The sequence below is a fragment of the Chionomys nivalis genome, chromosome 3 (genome assembly GCF_950005125.1).
Source record: "Chionomys nivalis chromosome 3, mChiNiv1.1, whole genome shotgun sequence".
Lineage (NCBI taxonomy): Eukaryota > Metazoa > Chordata > Mammalia > Rodentia > Cricetidae > Chionomys > Chionomys nivalis.
This window is the reverse complement of record NC_080088.1, coordinates 58,817,725-58,840,911: the sequence shown is the minus strand read 5'-3', so window position 1 is coordinate 58,840,911 and position 23,187 is coordinate 58,817,725. Positions and strand designations below refer to the sequence as shown.

General features: G+C 43.6%; 1 protein-coding gene and 1 non-coding gene across 2 annotated transcripts in view; one reads left to right on the top strand and one right to left on the bottom strand.

The window, feature by feature from the left end:
* Positions 1 to 23,187, bottom strand: part of Slc49a4 (solute carrier family 49 member 4) — a 73,516-nt gene that overhangs the window by 26,914 nt on the left and 23,415 nt on the right. The window contains exons 3-5 of the mRNA XM_057764018.1: positions 5,685 to 5,950; positions 3,820 to 3,949; positions 802 to 910 (exon numbers count right to left, since the gene is read on the bottom strand). Of these exons, the coding sequence (XP_057620001.1) occupies positions 802 to 910; positions 3,820 to 3,949; positions 5,685 to 5,950 (505 nt within the window). The remainder of the gene's footprint in view (positions 1 to 801; positions 911 to 3,819; positions 3,950 to 5,684; positions 5,951 to 23,187) is intronic.
* Positions 17,576 to 17,679, top strand: LOC130872351 (U6 spliceosomal RNA). The gene has a single exon (XR_009056952.1). It is a non-coding gene; the product is annotated as a U6 spliceosomal RNA (small nuclear RNA).

The window sequence follows — 23,187 nt, the reverse complement described above, 5'->3', positions numbered from 1 at the left end:
GCCTCCTACCATACCATTTGGAATCAGAAAGAATGAGGTAAAGATACTGAGCACGGTAAAAGGGTTTGGTTTCCTTGTTTTTGTTTTTTGCATTTACATGTGCACATGCATGAATCTGTGTATATATGTGCATGCATAAATGCAGATCAGATGACAACTTGTGGGAGTATGTGTGTGTGCACTCTCAAGCATGTGTGTGTACACCTGTGTATGTGTATGCATGCGATGTGTAGATCAGAGGACAACTTGCGGGAGTGTGTGTGTGTGTGTACACAAGTGTGTGCATCTCTGTATGGTGTGTGTACGTATGCGACATGTAGGTCAGAGGATAGCTGTGGGAATCAGATCTCTCCTTCTGCTATCTTCTGTTATGTGGGCTCTAATGTGGGTCATCATGTGTAGCCCCAAGTGCTTTTACCCATAGTCATCTTGCCAGCCATGGTCATGTTTAAAAAGGAGATGTCCTAATTGTGAGACAAGAGAAAGTACTTAGAACAGCAATATATCAGGTGACAGGTTCATAATTCACCTCACCATGTATGAAACAAGGGTAAATGATGAGGTCAACCAAACTAAGAAGTTTTCCTCTTCTATTTCTCGGTATTAATAGCAGTCCAAGAAATGTGGAACTCACAGCTGATATTACAAATCGAGTTTTCACCTATCCCATAGGAATCTTATTTGTAGTAATGATTGAGGCAACATTTTACCTACCCTTGAAGCTAAAACCAAAAACATATCACAATTATTTATGCTAAATGAACAAAAATTCCTACAACATATACAGACATAAGTACTCACTTGGCTGACATGCACTGGTGTTAAAATTAAGTCCAGAACTCCAGACCAGCCAGCAAACACACCAAGTGGTATCGCATAGGCTAAAGCAATCATCAAAAACCTCAAATTGCTGCAAAAGAAAACATTATTACAAATTTAAAATGTAGAACTTAAACTATTGATGAAACACTTAAGTCATTTTGAAACTGTAACACAGAATTGAAATAGGAAATATGTGTCCATCTTTAAAGAAACTCAAGATTCTTTAACCTGTTAATTTTTCATAAGAAACCAGCCCTAAATGGGATGATTTTACCACAGCCCTGCGCTCACAGCTCGGTAGGTGGAAAGACTGTAGGTATATGGGTTGGCGGACGACTCCAGGGGAACGCCATTTTCCAGACACCACACGGCAGACACACATATGAACTCAGAGTCCGTGTCAGCACACACAAGACCTGCACAGGTTCAAACCAGACAAAATCCCAGCATGGAGAAGGGGAGTGGACACAAAGTACCATTCCTAACGAAGAAGCCATTTGTAAGAGATGTGGGGAGAGGCAAAACCGGTTTTCTTTCATGGAGTGACAATGGTCAGCACCAATCAATCACACTCCAGGGCAGGCCCTGTGCTCAGAAACAGTTGGCCAACCCAAAACAGACTCTGCGATTTTGTTTATTTACTTTCTTTTGTGTGTATGTGGCTTTCTTCAGAGAGAAAATATGAATCTGGGTGGTAAAGAATAGGGGCAAGAATCTGAGAGCTGGAGGAGGGGAGAATGCGATCAATACATAGTATGAAAATTACAAAACAAAAATCCAAGAAACCACACCAAAAGTATCCTTTCACTTATATTTTTTAAATTTCCAGTGTTTGTTGTGTTATATTTTATGTGATATGTTGTATTTACAGGATGATTGGTTTGAATTTGGGGCAAGCTTGGGTTACACAGTGAGTTTCAGAATAGCCTGGGTTATACATCCCATCTTAAAAATTCCAACCAAAACAAAATAAAAGAAAAATCCATACAGCACCTAGTAATAAGCCAGGAAGGTCAGACAGACAGACACACACACACTGGGGGGTGGGAGAGTGTGTGAAATTTTAAACCTAATTAAGAGAGCAGAGACAATCTAAGTAGACCAGCAGTCCACACTATCAGCCTACATTGATCTGTAAACTCAATGTAATCACAGCTAAAATCATACTTGTATTTTTCCTGGAAACTTAAGAAATATGAAAAATGAAATTCTTTAAAAAGCTAAGTCACCCTTAAAATAATAAAAAAGATTAACGGAGAAGCCCTTGTCCTGAGACAGTAAGATTAACTGCTTGGCTAAGGCAGTGAGAGTGTGGCATTGGCTCATGACAAAGAGGACTATGGAGAAACACAGACCAGGACACAGAAACTGCACACAGTGAAACAGCACTGCCCACCAAGTGCCAAGGATGTCTCCAGATGTTGTTCCCAGATGAGGAAAAACACCTCCTATACCACGGTCAACAGCATTTACTAAGGCGGACTAAAACCCGGATATGAAACGGAAAACCAAACAACTATTTAAAAAAAACCTCATGAGGCAATAGGAAATGTAAACACTTGGGCTTGGAGAGGTGGCTCTGTGGTTAAGAACACTGGTTGCTCTTCCAGAGGACCTGGGTTCAATTCCCAGCACTCACATGGCAGCTCACAACTGTCTGTAATTTCAGTTCCAGAGAATCTTATACAGATATACCTGCAGGCAAAACACCAATGCACATACATTTTTTTAAAAAAAAATCATTTAAAAAAACTTTAAAAAAAGAAAATGTAAACTCTGACTTGTCAGGAAATTATTTCTAGGACCTCCTAAGGTATGATGGCATTACACTTATTACAAGAGTTCTAAACAGTCAGGGGCTGATGCAGACAGTTCCAGAATTTGAGGGAAGCTTGGGTAACATAGTGAGATCTCATCTCAGTTTTTTAAAGGTCTGTGTACTTTAACATAAACTACACATACTGCAGCATTTCTGGGAGAAGTTGACCGTCCTTGGGTGAAGTGAGTGGGGCCGAGATGAACAAGGTGGCTAAGCACCAATAACTGCCGGTCTGAGTTCTGGGGAGGGGGGGTTATATTATTCTACTTTGTACATCTTATAATGTTCTAAAACCGAAAGCTTAAAATGTGGCTCCTTTGGCACAGTGCTTGTGTAGTCTGCAGTTCGCAGACGCACACACTGTGGCACATGTCTGTAACCCAGCACTCACGAAATGGAGACACAACGTAGGTGGAGGCAGGAGGATCTGAAGTTCAAAGTCAGTCCCGACTACAGAGTGAATTTGAGGCCATCCTGATCAAAATGACACTCTGTCTCAAAACCAACCAACCAATCAACCAACAAAAACCAGTCAAACAGAATGGAGCACCTAAACTGAGCACAGATAACATAGATAAATTATATTAATTATATTTACACAGGCAAAGAGGTGAAGAAACTCACAAAGGCACCTGAGAAACGGGAGGGGGGTGAAAATAAAATGAAGGGTAACAGTGTCGATGTGCTGCCAAGAGCAGGTTCGACTCTAAAATGCAAAATCAGCAGCCGTCACCAAGCATGACACTGGCGTACAAAAGGGGCAAAGGTCACATTAGGTCACACAGGCAAAAGCGTGGTAAAGCAGCAAACTGCATGGTGGGACCCTGGAGCAGAACTGCTGATGGGTTTGATGCCTCCAGAAAATGAAATTACAATTTTCAGAGCCAGCTTTTTAAAATTAAAATGTCTTTAAAAATCAAAAGAAGAAGTGAGGATTTCTGAAGTTCTTTGAAAAACCAGAGGAAATTATCCTGTAGGTTTGAGGTATTGGGCAAGACAGGCCCACAGAATCTCCCTGAGAGCCCAGAAGTATAGAAGGTCACCAGGCTAAATAACAAACCAGAGCACAGATATAGACACAGGCATACAGACACAGAGACACACATACAAACACACACAGGCACACACACATGCGCGCACAGTTACAGTGACGGCAGCCACAGCCACAGTCTGCTCACCTTAGTAACCTACAAAAGCTGCGTCGATAACTGAGCCGCTGGCTGGCTGCAGCAACACTGGGAGGAAGAGGAGGCCGGGGTGGAAAATAGGCGAGGGTGGCAGAGAATATTAGACAGGCAAATCCAAACTCTGAAAGAAAAATAAAAGTGAAGTGTTAACCAATGATACAAAAGTCAGTACTTACTTCTTTAATATCTAGCTCTACAAAGACAAGTAAAAACCCCACTCAGCCCAGAGCAGAGGCTGGGTGTGTGGAGACCTAAATTCCACAGGCCACCAATAGGGGGCGTGCTATGAACAAAGATGCACCGTAGTGCCTGGTACACACCAGCAATCCAAAGGCCCAAACCCTGCAGCAGAGATTCCGAAGCTGGTCTAAGACAACTCTAATAAGCATGGTACTCAGGAAGGAGGGATACAGGAGGAGACTGAAAAGAGTAGGATTCTGTCTCATGGAAGACAGGGCTTCTGATGCGCAGGTAAGACAGATTCAATTCACATACTGTGTAGGAAAGTTAAACAGGACAAAGAAGCATCTAAAAGTAAGAAACCAAGAGACTGAAAACGCAAACGGAATGTTCCCTTTTCTCCTCGGTCCCTGCTATGCCAAATCCTGAAATATAAATCTCCTCGCGTAACTTGGGGATGAACTTCAGAGTGTGGCCTTGGCCCATGGAGAGGCCTGCTCTGGAAGCTTCTGTAGCCTGGCTTCCCTGGCTCTACAGATCCTCACTGGATCTGAACTACTCTGTTTCATCTGTCTGGCTGCCCAGGTTCTCTCCCTTCACTGGAGTCTTCTCTGGTTCTCCCCTCCTCTTGCCTTGCCCAGTGGGTTTTGCTGGCTCCTGCTCACCTCCAGGTTCTAGGTCAGAGGCTAATCTCTAAGGAGCTCCATCCACAGCACACTCAGTGGAGACAGGCATGCACTGCTGCCTCGGAGCTTCAGAGCCTGGGCATGGAGAAGTCCGATATTTAGCAAGCAACTTAAGGCAAAATTCAGTATAACCTGGTCCCTTATCTTTCTTTATCAACTCCATTTTCCGCTATTTGCTACTGACACACAAATAATCTCATGGGACCACTGGGACCATATCAAATTAGGAAGTCTCACCCTAGACACTCTCATACCTTCTCTGCCCTTCAGGGTCCCCTGCATGAAACACCCTCACCCATTTGAACATTTGGTGAACAGTTATGATACCTATACAACATGATAACTATATTAATTATTATAATTATTATATCATAATATATTACAATATCCATATAATCTTAATTTAATTAATTATTATGTTCTTGGTAAAGCTTTCCTTAACACCTCAATTTCTCTCTAAACCCAGGCAAATTTGGTTCCTCCACCTTGTATGTCCCTAGTTGTACTACAATGGTCTCAAAACTGATCTCACCACTTCCCCGTGCTGAGCACTATGCTTAGATACAGCAAAGATGTATAAAAGCACAAGGAGCAAGAAACAGGCGTATGGGGCGGACATAAGAAAAAGCTATAAGGGTGGAGTATAGGGCTGGACTAGAGACAAGGGAATGGATGTAAGAGAACTTTTTAGAAAGGTCGCTGTCTCTGATTAATAAGACTAACATGCATAGCCAAATCCAGAGAAGACTATGGAATATGTTATAGAGTGCTTTACTGTAAATAGATTAAAAGTATAAAACTAACAAAGAATTTTCCATGTAGCAAGCACATGCTACATTTAGTGACTTTCTAGGAAGGCTTGTTTCAAGCTGGTATCTCCATAGAATACAATAAACGTACAGTCTGTGATATGATCTGGCACACCAGAACTAGAGAGCAGAGACTGGAATGGATACCAAAGAAAACCAGGAAGAAAAAGCTCCACAGTACCTGCATACAGCACAGTCTCGATGCGGTCTTTGATATGAGCCCGGCTACTCTCCGCAGCCAGAAGGGGCGATGTCCCATTGGGAGCTGGAACAACAAGAGGCCCAACGAGGAACGCACATGCTCCACCAAGGTAACTCAGCATTGATGCAATTGCTGTGGCCGTGGCTCGTTCATCTGCAGAGAACCATGTTGTAGAGAGGAATGGGGCTGCATTCATGACAGTTGGACCTGCCAGCCCATTTAATATCTGTCCTCCGTGGATTAATCTGGAATTAGGAAAGTTACAAGGCTGGATGATATTTGAAATAAGCATTTTCTAAATCAAAAGGATATTATTAAGCAAACAGCAGTTTAATCACAGTGATTAAAAATATATATGTAAAAATAATGGCATTCTGAGAAGGTGAGCCAGTTCTCAATGGCATGGTGACTCTCTGGGAGGGAGGCTAAGTGTACCTAGGCGCCATTTACTCACTTCACAAGTACTAAACTAAGAACTTGCTATAGCCTTGGTGTGGTGGCTTGAATAGGAATGGCTCCCACGGTCTCTTAGATTTGAATGGTTGTTCAACAGGGAGTAGCACTATTAGGTGTGGCCTTGTTGAAGTAGGCAAGGCCTTGTTGGAGGAAGTGAGTCACTGGAGATGAGCTCTGGTGCTCAAGTCAGGCCCAGTGTCTCTTTCTCTGTCTGCTAGCTACAAATCCAGATGTAGAACTCTCGGTTCCTCTCCAACACCATGTCTGCCTGCATGCCACCATGCTTCCCACTATGTTAATAGACTACATCTCTGAACTGTAAGCCAGCCCCAGTTAAATGATTTCCTTTATAAGAGTTGCCATGGTCATGGTGTCTCTTCACAGCAGAAGAACACTGACTAAAACACCTGGTTCATTTACCCATTGTTGTTTCAATTTGTTAAAATAGGAGAGCCTAGGCTTGGAAGAAACTTGCCAAGGTGCTAACAAAGCAAGTCAAAAATTAGATTAAAAATGCATTGTTTTTTTCCTAGTAGACTGCCTGCCACTCATTAACAGTCCTTAGAAATGATTCAGGTGAGCTAGATATTTCATGCCCACTCTATGCCAAGCTTTGAATGCTATCCATATACAAAATAGTCACCAAGACTCTTCTAATGTCAGAGAGAAGATGCTCTAGCCTGGGTGGAGACCCAGAATTCCAATCGGGCAGGTTCATTCACTTGATGCACCTAGGGACTAGCCCTAGGACAGTGGACACACCTAGGGACCAGCCCTAGGACAGTGGACACACCTAGGGACCAGCCCTAGGACAGTGGACACACCTAGGGACCAGCCCTGGGACGGTGGACGCACCTAGGGACCAGCCCTGGGACGGTGGACGCACCTAGGGACCAGCCCTGGGACGGTGGACGCACCTTAGGTGGTGCTAGAGAGACAGACAGGCAGAATCATTCATTCTTTAATGAGACAGGCGGAATCATTTGTTCTTTAATGAGATACTGAACTTTTCCTCCCCAGAATTCATGCTCCAGAGCATCAGCTTAGAAGGTCGCAGCCATGTAGGTGGTAAGCCTGCCTGCTTTGCTGAACTATTACAGTGAGGCTCTCTCTCCTTTCCATCTCTTTTCTAAGCGCCCCTCCCATCAGTTGGCTCCCTGTCCACCCTGTGTCTGACCTCTATGCCAGTACAAACGGCAATGCTTTTCCCCTTCTCTTTCCCATCGCCTCCTCCAGGCAGCTGCTGAAGTTTTACAGCCTGCCTGTTCTGGAGCTTTACACCAATAAAATGGTTTCCATTTCAGTCCATACTTGAATTCTTTTATTAAAGAGACTAAGAACCCCAGGGTGGGACCCTGATTCCCCTGCATCACTGTCTGGATCATGTGAGCAACTTGAGGTCTGAACTGCCCTAGGCAGAGACTCCACTTCTTGTACGTAACGAGAGGTAGATTTAGACTCTGTGTGCACTTCCTGGGACCTTCAGCTAATGAGACCTTTTTAAGGTATGTGTGTGTTTTGAGGACTGGACCCAGGGCCTCATGGCCCCACAGTTCTACCACCCTCCCTTCTGACTTCAGTTGTACGGGTTAGTGAAGGACAGGCTCACTGTCCTCAACTGTTCTCTTGTTCACTTTCCCTAATCAGCTACCTAGCACTCTTACCTCTTGCTGCCAAACCCTCGGCCCCGTCAACACTCCTGCTCTCAACACTTGTGCTCACATCCCAGAGCAATCAGGTGTCCATGGAAGTCTGGGTAAGAAAGGAAGGCAGGTTGGTGCCTCCTGCTGTGGAGAGAGGGGCCCAGCAGGTGACCGCCTACCTGAGCTTTTTAAGTAGCGCATGCATTTTCAATTTTTTTCTCTTTTTACTTTCTAGTAACTGATATCTCAAGCCATTTAGAAAAAAACATTTCCTGGATGCAGCTAGAAATAATAAACCAGCATGGAGGAGGAGGCAGGGGCCTACACAGGAGCTAAGAAATGAAATATGCAAGCCAGGTCTGCTCTTCTCCCCATGAATGCTGGGTAGATTATCTTAAGGGAAAATGGCTCTAAATGCCATTAATATTCCTAGGCTCAAAGATGAAAAAAAGTTAAGATCTCTTGTGTAAGGGAAATAATTTGCTAGGTAAAGAATTGAATTCAAAATGTTTATGTGATGAATTGGTTCCTCTAAAGTCAGCAGATCCCAAGATACCCACAGCAATTCCATCACGTGGCACCTTTTCCACTGCAGACCTGTTTAAGTATAATTAGCAAGAACTAAACTGTTTAAAATCCTCAAGTCAGCAGGGTATGGTGGTGCACATCTCTGATCCCAGCGCTTAGGAGGCAAAGGCAGACGGATCTCTGTGAGTTTGAGGCCAACCTGGTCTACTGAACAAGTTCCAGGGCAACCAAGGCTACACAGAAACCCTGTCTCAAAACAAATAAAGAAAACAAAACCCCAAATAATAAAATCCTCAAGTCACTCAAATGCATACATGGGATCAATAAGTTTTTAGAGATTTCAATTTAGCAATACCAAAAAGCAAAATCAGGGCTGGCAAGGTGGCTTCAGGTGCTTACTGCCCAGCTTGACATCAGAGTTCAATCCTTGGGAACCACAAGGGAAAGGAGAGTCAGGGCTCCCACAGGCTGTTCTCTGACCTCTATGCCATGACACACATGCACTGTCCCCACCACACTCCCCATACTAAGGGGGAAAAGAGGCCATTGTAAAGGTCAATATGCCATTCCGTCCCAGCACGCTGGGCAGGGACAGGGCGGAAGATAAGGCAAGTTTGTTTCTGGCCAATAAGCCACGTGACACAGCGGGAATGGCCAGGTGCTGCCCTGGGCTATTCAAAGGGTGTAAAGCTTCCTTACCAGAAACAGCACACCAGATGGGGTCTGTCCTCTGGGCGCTGCAGGTCTGTCAGCGCAGCTGGGTTCCCTCTTTCCTCCCAGCCTCATCACCTCTGTCATCAACCTCAACTCCTCTGGCTTCCTTTCTCCCACCAATCTTCTCTTTTCTCCCACCACTGTAAGCCAGTAGAAAACAGATGAGACCTCACTTCTTCTTCTTCTTTTTTTTTTTAAAGATTTATTATGTACACAGTGTTCAGCCTCCATGCCTGCAGGCCAAAAGAGGGCACCAGATCTCATTACAGATGGTTGTGAGCCACCATGTGATTGCTGGGAATTGAACTCAGTACCTCCAAAATTGAGCAGTCAGTACTCTTAACCTCTGAGCCATCTCTCCAGCCTGAGACCTCACTTCTTTTTTTTTCTTATTTATTTAATTATTAAAGATTTCTGCCTCCTCCCCGCCACCACCTCCCATTTCCCTCCCCCTTCCCCAATCAGGTTCCCCTCCCTCATCAGCCCAAAGAGCAGTCAGAGTTCCCTGCCCTGTGGGAAGTCCAAGGACCACCCACCTCCTTCCAGGTCTATTAAGGTGAGCATCCAAACTGCCAAGGCTCCCACAAAGCCAGTATGTGCAGTAGGGTCAAAAATCCATTGCCATTGTTCTTGAGTTCTCAGTAGTCCTCATTGTCCGCTATGTTCAGCGAGTCTGGTTTTATCCCATGCTTTTTCAGACCCAGTCCAGCTGGCCTTGGTGAGTTCCCGATAGAACATCCCCATTGTCTCAGTGTGTGGGTGCACCCCTCGCGGTCCTGAGTTCCTTGCTCCTGCTCTTTCTCCTTCTGCTCCTGATTTGGACCTTGGGATTTCAGTCCATTGCTCCAATGTGGGTCTCTGTCTCTGTCTCCTTTCATCGCCTGATGAAGGTTAATATCCAGGAGGATGACTATATGTTTTTCTTTGGGTTCACCTTCTTATTTAGCTTCTCTAGGATCATGAATTATAGGCTCAATGTCCTTTATTTATGGCTAGAAATCAATTATAAGTGAGTACATCCCATGTTTCTCTTTTTGGGTCTGGCTTACCTCACTTGGATAGTGCTTTCTATTTCCGTCCATTTGCATGCAAAATTCAAGAAGTCATTGTTTTTTACTGCTGAGTAGTACTCTAATATGTATATATTCCATACTTTCTTCATCCATTCTTCCGTTGAACGACATCTAGGTTGTTTCCAGGTTCTGGCTATTACAAACAATGCTGCTATGAACATAGTTGAACAGATACTTTTGTTGTATGATAGAGAATCTCTTGGGTATATTCCCAAGAGTGGTATTGCTGGGTCCAGGGGTAGGTTGATCCCGAATTTCCTGAGAAACTGCCACACTGCTTTCCAAAGTGGTTGCACAAGTTTGCATTCCCACCAGCAATGGATGAGTGTACCCCTTACTCCACAACCTCTCCAGCAAAGGCTATCATTGGTGTTTTTTATTTTAGCCATTCTGACAAGTATAAGATGGTATCTTAAAGTTGTCTTGATTTGCATTTCCCTGATTGCTAAGAAAGTTGAGCATGACCTTAAGTGTTTTTTGGCCATTTGAACTTCTTCTGTTGAGAATTCTCTGTTTAGCTCAGTGCCCCATTTTATAATTGAGTTGATTAGTTTTTTACAGTCTAGTTTCTTGAGTTCTTTATATATTTTGGAGATCAGACCTTTGTCAGTTGCGGGGTTGGTGAAGATCTTCTCCCAGTCAGTGGGTTGCCTTTCTGTCTTAGTGACAGTGTCCTTTGCTTTACAGAAGCTTCTCAGTTTCAGGAGGTCCCATTTATTCAATGTTGCCCTTAATGTCTGAGCTGCTGGGGTTTTACGTAGAAAGTGGTCTCCTGTGCCCATGTGTTGTAGAGTACTTCCCACTTTCTCTTCTATCAGGTTCAGTGTGTTCGGACTGATATTGAGATCTTTAATCCATTTGGACTTGAGTTTTGTGCATGGTGATAGATATGGATCTATTTTCATTCTTTTTTTTTTTTGTTTTTTTGAGACAGGGTTTCTCTGTGGTTTTGGAGCCTGTCCTGGAACTAGCTCTGTAGACCAGGCTGGTCTCGAACTCACAGAGATCCGCCTGCCTCTGCCTCCCGAGTGCTGGGATTAAAGGCGTGCGCCACCCTATTTTCATTCTTCTACAGATTGACATCTAGTTATGCAAGCACAATTTGTTGAAGATGCTCTCATTTTTCCATTGAATACTTTTAGGTCCTTTATCGAAAATCAGGTGTTCATAGGTTTGTGGGTTAAAGTCCCGGTCTTCTATTCGATTCCATTGGTCGACTTCTCTGTTTTTATGCCAATACCAAGCTGTTTTCAATACTGTAGCTCTGTAATAGAGTTTGAAGTCATGGATGGTAATGCCTCCAGATGATCCTTTATTGTATAAGATTGTTTTGGCTATCCTGGGTTTTTTGTTTTTCCATATAAAGTTGATTATTGTCTTCTCCAGATCTGTGAAGAATTTTGATGGGATTTTGATGGGGATTGCATTGAATCTACAGATTGCTTTTGGTAGAATTGCCATTTTTACTATGTTGATCCTCCCAATCCAAGAGCAAGGGAGATCCTTCCATTTTCTGGTGTCCTCCTCAATTTCTTTCTTCAAAGACTTAAAGCTCTTGTCGAATAGATCTTTCACTTCCTTGATCAGAGTTACCCCAAGATATTTTATGCTATTTGTGGCTATCGTGAAAGGTGATGCTTCTCTGATTTCCCTCTCTGCTTCCTAATCCTTAGTGTATAGGAAGGTAACTGATTTTTTGGAGTTGATCTTGTATCCTGCCACATTAAGGTGTTTTCAGCTGTAGGAGTTCTTTGGTAGAGTTTTTGGGGTTGCTTATGTATACTATCATATCATCTGCAAATAACGAAAGCTTAACTTCTTCCTTTCCAATACGAATCCCCTTGATCCCCGAGACCTCACTTCTTAAGCATGGGATAAATTTAGGCTTTCCATAGCAAGCAGTGAGGAGAATAAGACGGAGGCCCCTCTGTACCCACAAACCTGGAAAACAGTGACAAGAATGTGCACTGTCAAGGTTTGCTAGCAAGGCCCTGACCATGAGGGATCTGCTGAATCCTGCGACGTCCCTAGGCACCTCTGCCTTCAGTTAGGGCCCTGTACACAGAGGACAAGCCCTGAGGGACACGCAGGATGGCACTCATGTACAGCTGCACCGCTTTTCATATTATTCAATATTATTAGATTTTCAAAGAAATGCCAACAGCTCAAGTTCAGACCCAAGAGCTACACTCTGTGTTTTCTAAGTACCTGATGTTTCGGTTTGCATTTAATGATATTCTGCTGTCTCATCCTTTAGCTTTCTGGCATCATGGAACAAACACCTACTATTTCTAAATGATTCCTATGCAGGATATGTTTTATCATTTAAATTTTTGTGGCTAAAAGCGATTTCAGACCTACCCCCTTGAGACAGTATTATAACACATTAAAAAATAACATTTATGTTGGGCAGTGGTGGCACACACCTTTAATCCCAGGCTCAGGAGGCACAGGCAGGCAGATCTCTATGCGTTTGAGGCCAGCCTGGTGTACAGTGTGAGTTCCAGGATAGCCAGGGCTACACAGAGAGACCCTGTCTCAAAAAGAAAAGAACAACATTTATAATTTTAAAACTTGCCTTTCTCTAAAAAGTGTCCCAGTCACATGACTAATGGCTAAGGCGGGACTAGAAAGCACACTCAGACGTGACGTCATCACCCACTGACCCCTCTGCTCTCCCACAGGTGTCATCCTGCAGGTGCTCCAGGCAGGCAGAGTGAAGGTGCACGGAGTCCAGGTGCTTCCATCCTGAGCGCAGCCCTACTTTACCAGCCCCCAGGGTATGACTTGCATTGCTGATGCCAGAGACTGACTTTTTAAAAAACATAGCAGATATTTCCTTGGGGTAAGCCAGTGTTCCTTACTTAAATTCTATTTTTAAATATGAAATATTTTAGAGTTCATAAAAAATTACTTACCTCTTAGACTTAATATGCCAACAATTCAGAAATGTTCTCCCAATTGCTAACCTCCCATCAACATAAACTCACTGGATACTGAAAACAGGAGAAGAGTTAGAAATAGCCTGCCTTCTTTGTAGCCCAAGAACGGTTCAGAACTAACTCTAGGAAAAGGGAAGTTAGGTGAGGAGAAACAGAAACCCTGGGAATGTCCCAAGCTTTGACACTTTGTTAGAGCTTCTATTTTTAAATGAAAACTTAACACACTTCCAAATCTTTAAACAATTTGGCCAATTAATGACTAAATTACAAACACCCCAAGTATCTGCAATGCTCAAGGCAGCTGCGGCCGTCACTGAAGAGAACATAAAGCTTGGGCCCTAAAGACACTCTTCATAAGAACGCCTCAAACACCAATAGAGAAAGGGCAGGGAAACGGTAGACTCAGCCTCCGGGCTCTCCTGACTTCCTTAGCTGTATAATCTTTGCTGAACCACTCATTCCCCTGTTTCAGTTTCCCCAAGGCTCTTTATCATTCTAACAGGCTGTTTCACAAGGCCCAATATAACAATCTTTTAGGAAAATGGATTTAGTCCTGGTCTGAGAGAAGCCTGTTTCCCCTCATGCTGCCTTGTACCCTTTTTCTTCCAACTTTTATTTCATCCTCTTGATTAAAAGTATATGCATTCATAGCAGAAAAAATTGGAAAGGAATGCACAGAGAAGAAAAACTTCATCCATAAATTCCACACATCACTTTGGTGGCTGTTACTACTATCTTTTTTTTCCAGTTGTTTTCTGGTCAACAATCAGGTGGGGCAATCACAGATATTATACTGAATATACAAGTTTTATGTAGTAAATTATTTTGACTTTTCGTACCTCATAAGCATTTTCTCATTTCATTACTTTTATTATCATAACCATTAATGGTATGTGGTATCTTAAGATAGATGTATAAAAACATTTACCTAATGTCATTAAGTTTTTGATAACATCTTTTTAATATTAATACTGTTGATGGCAGTCATCATAAGTAAATATTAGCCATTATCCAAATTACCTCTCTGGACCCAGTAAGGCAAAGGAACCACCCGAGGTGCTGCAAAACACACTTCACAGGGTTCCGCTGAGGAGTCTGCAGTAATTCACATTTCCATCAATGAAAGAGCCTCCTCAAACTGCCTTGCACGCTGACATTACACACACATGCACATGTACACATGTACTCGTGCACACACATATTCACGCCTCTCATACTAGCTTCTACTGCTATTTTAATTAATTACCTCCTCTTTATTATTACTGCACGCTTCGGAAAATCAGAAGCTCACCTTGGGTCTGGGGAAAACCAAGGCGTGGAAAGGCTGCTTTGGGGGAAAGAATCCTTTTTTCCCCCCTTTTCCAGCTTCCAGCATCTCCCCATTTTGAGACCTCCCTGCGCTCCTCTTTGGGCCCTCTTAAAGAGTCTTGCAATTCCACAGGCCCTACTTGAACAACTCAGCGTTCTCTCCCCGTTCTCAGGTCAGCCGATTAGCAAGCTGCATGACACTTTCTTTTCCTAGAACAAGTACCTCATCTAGCCTACGTATGAAGAAGGGGGGCACTTGCTTCAGAGTTTTGGGGGCTGACTGCCCAAATGTCATCTTTTAGGCCCTGTATTGAGTGCAGCTGTGTGGCTGCCCCATCTCATGCAGACAACAGTGGCGAAGCCTGCATGGGAGAACAGACAATAGTCAGCCCCTGAGGCACTGGAGACGAAAGGCCTGGCCTTGTGCCTTCTACAAGAGCATTCTCAGATTACCATCCAAAAGATGGAGGGATAACGTGTATATAATGTACTTAGTACACACACCCCATGCTCTACTACCCTCATCTACCCCTCCCCGTCTCTCCGGTCCCCTTTGCTCTCTGGACACTTTCACTTCTGGTTCATGTCATCTGTACACATATGGCTTTGTGTCTCTATAGCGACTGGGATCCACAGATGAGAGAAAACATATGGCACGTGTCTTTCTGGGACTGATTTCATTAGTTTACCATGGTTACATCCATTTTCTGGCAAACAACTTTACTCCGCTATTCTCTATGTCGGAAGAATCAGACTGTGGATGTAAATCTCACTTGTCCATTCTTCTGCTGAGAGACCCGGGGTGGATCCATAACTCAGCTCTTGTGAATGCTGCTGCAGCAAACACATGTGCCTGCAGCTCTGCAAGGCAAACGCCGCAGGAGGTATAGCTAGGTCACGTGGTAGTTCTATTTTCAGTTTTCTGAGAAACTTCCACACTGATTCCCAGAGTGGTCGGACTAGTTTTACTCCCACAGCAGTGGGTGAAGTTCCCTCTGTCTGCATCTAGGGCAGAACTTACGGTTACTTCTATTCTGACTGGGGTGAGGCGGAATGCCAATGGAGCTTCAAATCTGCATCTCTGATGGCTAGTTATAGTGAATGTTTTCCCCATGTTTACTGGGTATTTGTATTTCACTGTTTGAGAAGAACTGTCCGCTCATTTCCTTGGCTCATTAATTGACTGGGTTGTTTGTTGGCATCTGGTGCTATGAGTTCTCACACAAATCCTCTATCGCATATACAGTTAGCACTACATTTCTCTCCATGTGATCATTTCTTTTACTGTACAGAAACTCTTTAATTACATGAAATGCTATCTTGAAGCACTTTTGCGCTCTTTCCTCTAGTGGAGTTTCGGGCCTTCCATTGGTCCTACCTCCTGTCAATACACAGTCACAATGGCCCTTCAGGATACACCCGGCCCACACCCACCAAAGCACAGGCATCACTTCATTCAACCATAGTACTCCTTTATGATTAACATAGCAGTCACAGGTTCAGATCATATGGATCTAGTCTGCCAACTACCCTGTAAGTCAAAAGTTCTTCCTTTTATTGCATTTCTTTTTGGTACTTGCTCTTTCTCTTGGTATGTTACAATTTTTCCTTGTTGTGGAGAGGTGGATACACTGTGCAGTGTTTGTGGCAGGAGGCACTCTGTGGGTGTGGATATGCGTGTGCATATGTGCACAGACGGGGAGGCCAGAGGCCTGTGTCAGGTGTCTTCTCTGACTGCTTCTGAGCCATGGTCTCTCACTGAACTCAGTGCTCACTGACCCCCAGCTCCAGAGATTTGCCTGTCTCTACCCCTCACCCAGAACTGGTGTTGTAGATGCTCACTGACCACATCTGGCTTCTTTGTGCAGGTGCTGAGATCTGGACTCAGGTAATAGCTTGTATGACACTCCACGGACTGAGCCGTCTCCTGAGTCTGCTAATTTATTTTTGAAGCACAATAGTTAATAATTTGCAAACAGCCGTATCTGTCCATTTATCTCTTTATTATTTTCCTCAGAAAAGCACCCTCTGCAGTTAAGGGATAAACAGTCCCACATACTGTTTTGCTATTAAATATATAACTACTTCATCTGAATTTGTTTTGATACATGGTATGAGGTGAGAATACAAAATATTCTCTTCTTCCCAAGAAAAAACAGACAATGAACCATTCACCCATCTGTGCAGGGTAAGACACTGTCTTAATTTACACATCCCCGCCGGTGCTTGCTGTATCTAAGTTTGGGCTAATGACTTTATATTGGAAGGACTTCAAGGTCATGTCCCAACAAGATGCTGTTTGAGCCATTGTCTTCTGGGATCTACTTGCTATGACAGGTTAACCTGCTCCCCTATTGAGAAATTAGACAGGAACTAGGGAGTTGTACTCCCAAAGGCATGTCATGGGTGGCACTACCCTCGTGGTTCGGCTGTAGGCCTAGAGGGCTGGTCACCTGTAAACTTAGAGTAAAGCAGTCACTTAAAATAACTAGGAGCCAGGTGAGAAAGCTGTGACATGTCTCTGAGTACTGTGGTCTGGATCTGGATCGTGTCCCCAGATCCCAGTGACAGGCCTGGGTGCCAACCTAGGTGAAACTTTTGGGAGGTGGAAGCGGTCACTTCCTGCCTTGTAGTGCCTTTGACCTGAGGCACTGCCTTATACCACAGGCCCAAGAACAACTCTGAGGGCCAACTGACCTGGGAGTAAAACCTCTGAAGCCATAAGCCAAAATAAACCACGCCTCCATTTAAGTTTTTTTCCCCTCTTTTTGTTTATTTTTAATTTTGATTTTTTGAGACAGGGTTTCTCTATGAACCATGGGTGTCCTGCCTCCTGAGTGCTAGGATCAAAGATGAAGACACCCCACTTAACCTTTTTTTTTTTTTTTTTTGGTTTTTCGAGACAGGGTTTCTCTGTGGTTTTGGAGCCTGTCCTGGAACTAGCTCTGTAGACCAGGCTGGTATCGAACTCACAGAGATCCGCCTGCCTCTGCCTCCCAAGTGCTGGGATTAAAGGCGTGCGCCACCACGGCCCGGCTTAACCTTTTTTTTTAATCACTGTGGTAAACCAAACAGACACACTGATTTCGGGATGTCACCTGGGAGTGATACAGTCAGGAATGAGCTAGCTGGTGTGCAGGCGTTAATGTGAGGAACAAAAGCCTGCTGGAGTTTCTTCCCCACTCAGGGCCTGCAACCTTAACTTAATGACTCCTGGAGCACAGATACTAAAACTGAAACGATACAGAGAAGATCAGATTGGTCCCTGCACAAGGATGGCATGCAAATTCGTGAAATGTTCCATGTTTTTGTGGGGGTCATGGGAGAGAGCAGAGGAGAGGGAAGGGAGGGAGGGAAGTAGAGAAAACTGTATAGCACAATAAAAACAAGAAATACATACTAAAAACAATAATGAAAAAATTGGAAAAAAATAAACTCATCAAATTGGGGGAGTAGGAGCTGGAGAGATGGCTCAGAAGTTAAGAGTGTATATTGCTCTTGCTGCAGCAAACCCAAGTATTCAGTTCCCAGCACCCGCACTGGGCAGCTCACAACCACCTGTAACTTCAACTCCATGGAGAACCAAGGCTTCTGGCCTCCATGGGCACCTTCACACACTTGTACACACCCACAAGTAGACATACACATAACACATAATTAAAAACCAGAAAAATAAATCTGAAAAAAGGGATGGGCAGTAAAAGGCAAGAGGAGACTCAAGAGGTGTAAAAACCACACTAGGAGTAAAATTCTCTTGGTATGGCTGCTCTCACGTGGAAACCTCTTGACATAAACAGGCCTGTAGACCAGGAAATGCTTGAGAGGTAAACTGTGAAGATCCCACAAAACAGTCCCACAAAACGTTAAGATTGCTCAAAAAGCAGCCTAAAGCAACCTCTGGGTCCCCAAATCTGCTCCTTGTAGAAAGTCAACTGAGAAAGTTGTGTCACCCCAAGAGGCATGCAGAGTTCAAACAACACAGCCACTGAGAATAATGGATAAAAACAGTCTTCCAAAGGCCGAGGCCAGAAGTCCACAGAACAATCAAGGGAGTTACAAAACCAACCAGACTGTGGGGTTTCACAGGACAGTCACTGGACAAGACTTTGGATATGGGAGTGCTTTGATGACATGCATGGGACTGTCTGCATGGGAAGTAGAGAGTGTGTTTGATGGCATGCATGTGTGTTTGATGGCATGCATGAGACTATCTGCATGGGAAGTGGAGGCTGTGTTTGATGACATGCATGGGATTATCTGCATGGGAAGTGGAGAATGTGTCTTCTGTTGTAGCCTCCTCAAGTTTTAACGGAATATCTGGCAGCTGAGCTATGCTTTACCCTCTTCTGCAGATGGGTATGCCTGACCCCAAGGTAAGCCTGTACCAATGAGAGGGAGAGCAGAAATAATGCATACAGCCTTTAGTCATCTAAATATGCTGTAAGACTCTCTCTATTCAGGGGCCAGCCCTAGTCACACAGCCAGGGTGATCATCCGAGGGGATGCTGGAACCGCCATTTCTCTTAAGTAGCTTCACTACCTTTCAGACTGCATCTGAAACATCTCATAATACTAATATTTGAAAGAAAAGTAAAATTTTACCAAAGTATATTTTTAGTCTCTTTGTTAGAGAGAGAGACCAGCCTATACTTTATTAATACAAACACAGGCTGTTAAGTAAATATGACTGAATTATGAATTTAAATGATAGAATATGGAAATCAACATTTATTAAGTATGGCTACTATTTCCATTTTTATAAATATTTTTCCCATTTTTCTTTGATTTTTGAGATTATAATATGATTACATCATCTTCTGCCTTTTCCTCTCTTTAAACCCTTGACATTTTTGTTTTAAACACTGTGATGTTAATCTTCATTGTCAACTTGCACACCAGGGAAAAGGAAATCTCAATTGAAGAATTGCTTCCATCAAGTGGCCCGTGGGCATGTCTGTGGGACATCTTCTTTATGGCTAATTGATGTAGGACAGCTCACCCACCAGTGGTGACGCCATCCCTGGGCAGGTGGTCTAAGCTCATAGGAAGGCTGTGAACAAGCCAGACAAGCAGGAAGCACTGTTCCTCCCTGCTCTCTGCTTCAGTTTCTACCTCAAGCCCACACTCTGGTTTCTCCCAGCGAGGGATTTGAAAGAAGAAAACCTTTCCTCCACCACGCTGGCTTTGGCCAGTGTCTTATCATGACCACACTAGCACAGAGCTTATTCATTTACAAGCTATCTAAAGCATTTCCAATATACATTCTCCCATTTTGCATTTTATGATTAATTTTGAAGCATAAAATTCAGGTGTTGATGTCAAAATATCAACTTACCCATCACCCTAATCCTAATCACAAGTAGTTGTTGCCCTTTGTGATTTCTGTACTGATTTCATGCTTAGGAAAAAAGTCTTTGGAAACAAGATTTACTTTGCTTTCTTTTGTCTCATTTGAAATCCCAAATTTTCAAACCTGTCAGGCATGCGCTTTGATGCGTGCTGCAGAGTAAGGACCCTGCTTTATTTCTAATAGCAACAATTTCAAGAACAGATACACTCTGCTTGGAATGACTCAACAAGCCCACTGACTTGGGATTTTACTGTTATTACCCCAAACAGCTTTTAGCCTATTTGGTTCATAGCTTTTTGCTGTGGATAAAATAAAATTTTATTTGTTTCAATGGTTTATGAGAAAAATATTCAAGACAAACCTTATTTTGAAGGAAAAAAGAAAAAGGCATTTTCAACAGCCTTTGAAATACTCTTAAAAATGTATCTTCTTCTTGGGGCAGAATGTGGATCCAGTGTAGAGTGCTTGCCAAGTAGGCAAGCTGGGGATGAGTCCCTAGAACTACAGTAGCTAGGTGTGGCGGTACACTTAGGAGGTTGAGTCAGGAGAGTTAAATTCTAGGTCATTCTCAGCTACATAGGGAACAGGAGGTCAGCCTGGGCTACACTACCCTTCCCAATTCCCCAGATCCCCCCTCCAAAAAGTCAGAGAAAAACATCTATTTTCCATTATTTATTTTGTGTATTGGGTGTATGTGTGTGCACATGTGCCATGGCGTGTACGTGGAGGTCAGAGGACAACTTGCTGCCATGTGGGTCCCAGGGATAGAACTCGTCATCAATTGTGGCAGCAAGCACCTTTACCTGCTCTGCCATCTTGTTGTCCCTGAAATAATCTTAGTGACCCAACTCAAGCTGTTCTGAAAACCTCACCCGCATCTATGCTGTGATCCGATGGGAGGGAGCAGGGAAAGTGGGTGGTCAGTTGTGTGCTGGCTTTGTAGAGTTCTGACCTGGGTGATGGGCCTGAAGATGTGCTTGATGAGTCTTTTATCAAAATGTGTGTTATAGACTTTGGGGGTTGGTTTTGAGACAGGGTTTCTCTGTGTAACAGCCGTAGCTGTCCTGGAACTAGCTCTGTAGACTAGGCTGTCCTCTAACTCACAGAGATCCACCTACTTCTGCCTCCTGAGTACTGGGATTAAAGGTGTGTGCCACCATGCCTGGCTGTATTTTATATAGTTACCTATATATGTATGATATGTTAAACAAGAAAAAAAAACAATATTCCTGTGTGATACTGGGGGCCTGGGAACAATCTCAGATCAACATATCACAATGATAACAAAGGGGGAAAAGGACATATTGCCGAAGATCTAATTGCCCACCTTTCTCCTCGCTCCTACCGCCAGTCTTGAATCCCAGCACCATGCAGAAATACTTAAAACTTGGCCCTAGAGCTTTAAGAATCAAATGGGGCAACTACTACGATTATTAAAAGAGTCTAACTCTTTCGATTTATTTTTGTTTTATGAGTGCTTGCTTGTGTGTATGCATGTGTACTGTGTGTGTGCCTAGTGCCCAAGGAGGCCAGGAGAAGGTGTCAGATCCCTGAGAACTGGGGTTACAGAAGGTTCTGAGCAGCTATGTGGGAACTGAACCCAGGTACTCCACAAACAGCAGCAGTACTCTTAATTGCTAAGCCCCTGTTGTCTAAACAGTGATCTGCCTAAAAGGCATTTATGTGATTGTATCACAGAACAGATTAGTGAGATGCAATTTACTTAACTGATTGTAATTTGAAGTGAAGGTACTCTACACCCAGGCATGTAGTTCTTAAGCCTAAATGGAATGAGATTACCTAACAGACATTGTTAAAATTGTTAGCACTGGGGTGGGGACCATGGATCTAGAATATTAGTAAACAGGTAGTTTATGGAATTTATTTTTAAAGACACCCATGTAGGGCAACATTAATTTTGCTCATTTTATAGAAAAGAATTTTAACACTTAAATGTTCATATTGCTCATTTTTCTACCAAATGATTCATATTTCTTTTTTTTTTTTTTTTTTTTTTTTTTTTTTTTGGTTTTTTGAGACAGGGTTTCTCTGTGGCTTTGGAGCCTGTCCTGGAACTAGCTCTGTAGACCAGGGTGGTCTCGAACTCACAGAGATCCGCCTGCCTCTGCCTCCCAAGTGCTGGGATTAAAGGCGTGCGCCACCATCGCCCGGCCATGATTCATATTTCTACACTGGGAAAATTTATTCATAAACCTCCCTCTCGTTATTCATAGTCCCCATGAACAAAATAAGGTGCTTGACCAACACAGGTAACTGAATAAAAGGTCCTGGACAAAACCACCCCTTACACTGACCCTTGTACAAGACTGATTAATTAGAACCTCAATGACCTGAGAGAATGCAATGCTTCTAGTTCAAAGTCAAATTACCTTCAGCCACCTTTAGGCCCCTTAATACCCACTTAATTGCCATCCTCCGTATGTGACCATCAGGCAAATTCAAATGTTCCCACCAAGCAAAAGGCTAAGAATACTGCCATACTGCACCTGAGACCCAGGGTGAGATATTTGAAAAGTCTTGATTCACTATTTCTTTGTTCTGTACATAGTTTGTGGTAAGCGTGATCTACAGTCCCAACCGTGGCCATTCACTGGCTCTGGAAAAAGTTCTCTTCTTCTTTTGAGGTAGGGGTTATTTTTTCGCCGACATTTAGTAACTACTTTAGTTTTACTTAATTAGGCAGAAAGGTGACACGTGCCTCCCTGCTTTTTTATTTTGTTTTGTCAACTTGACACGAACTAGAGCCATTTGGGAAGAGGAACCTCAATTTTAGATAAAATGCCTCCAATCAGATTGGCTACAAACAAGTATGTGGGACCTTTGCTTGATTAATGACTTACATGGGAGGTCCCAGCCCATGGGGGTTGGTGCCATGCCTGGGCAGATGCCTGGATGCTATAAGAAACCAGCCTGAGCAAACCATGGGGAGCAAGTCAGTAGGCAGTGTTCCCCCTTGGCCTCTGCTTCAGCTCCGGCCTCCAGGACCTGCCTTGAGCGCCTGCCCTGACTTCCTTCAGTGATGGACTGGAAGCTGTGAAGTGAAACAAGCCCTTTCCTCCCCAAGCTGCTTTTGGGCATTGTGTCTATCACAGCAGCAGAAAGCAACCTAAGACATAGACACATGCGGTAGAATACTCCCAATAGTAGGAAAGAACATAACACAAGAAGTAAACGTTTCTTCTCTCCAGACCTGCAGTTCCTCAGCCCCTTCCCCACAGACAACCAACAGCAATGGCTTCTTCGAGGAACAGCCCTTGCCAAAGCTGCCATATCCACCTTTGCCTTTGTCTTCTAAGTAGAAGCATACTAAATATACTTTTTGAAACCAGACTTCTTTGCTCAGAAGCACATTTTTACAGCAGCCCACATCAGCACCTGCAAAACAGTTACCCTTTCCACAGCTGAAACAGTCCCACAGTCAGCTGCACAGTCCTTTGGGCTGGCAAC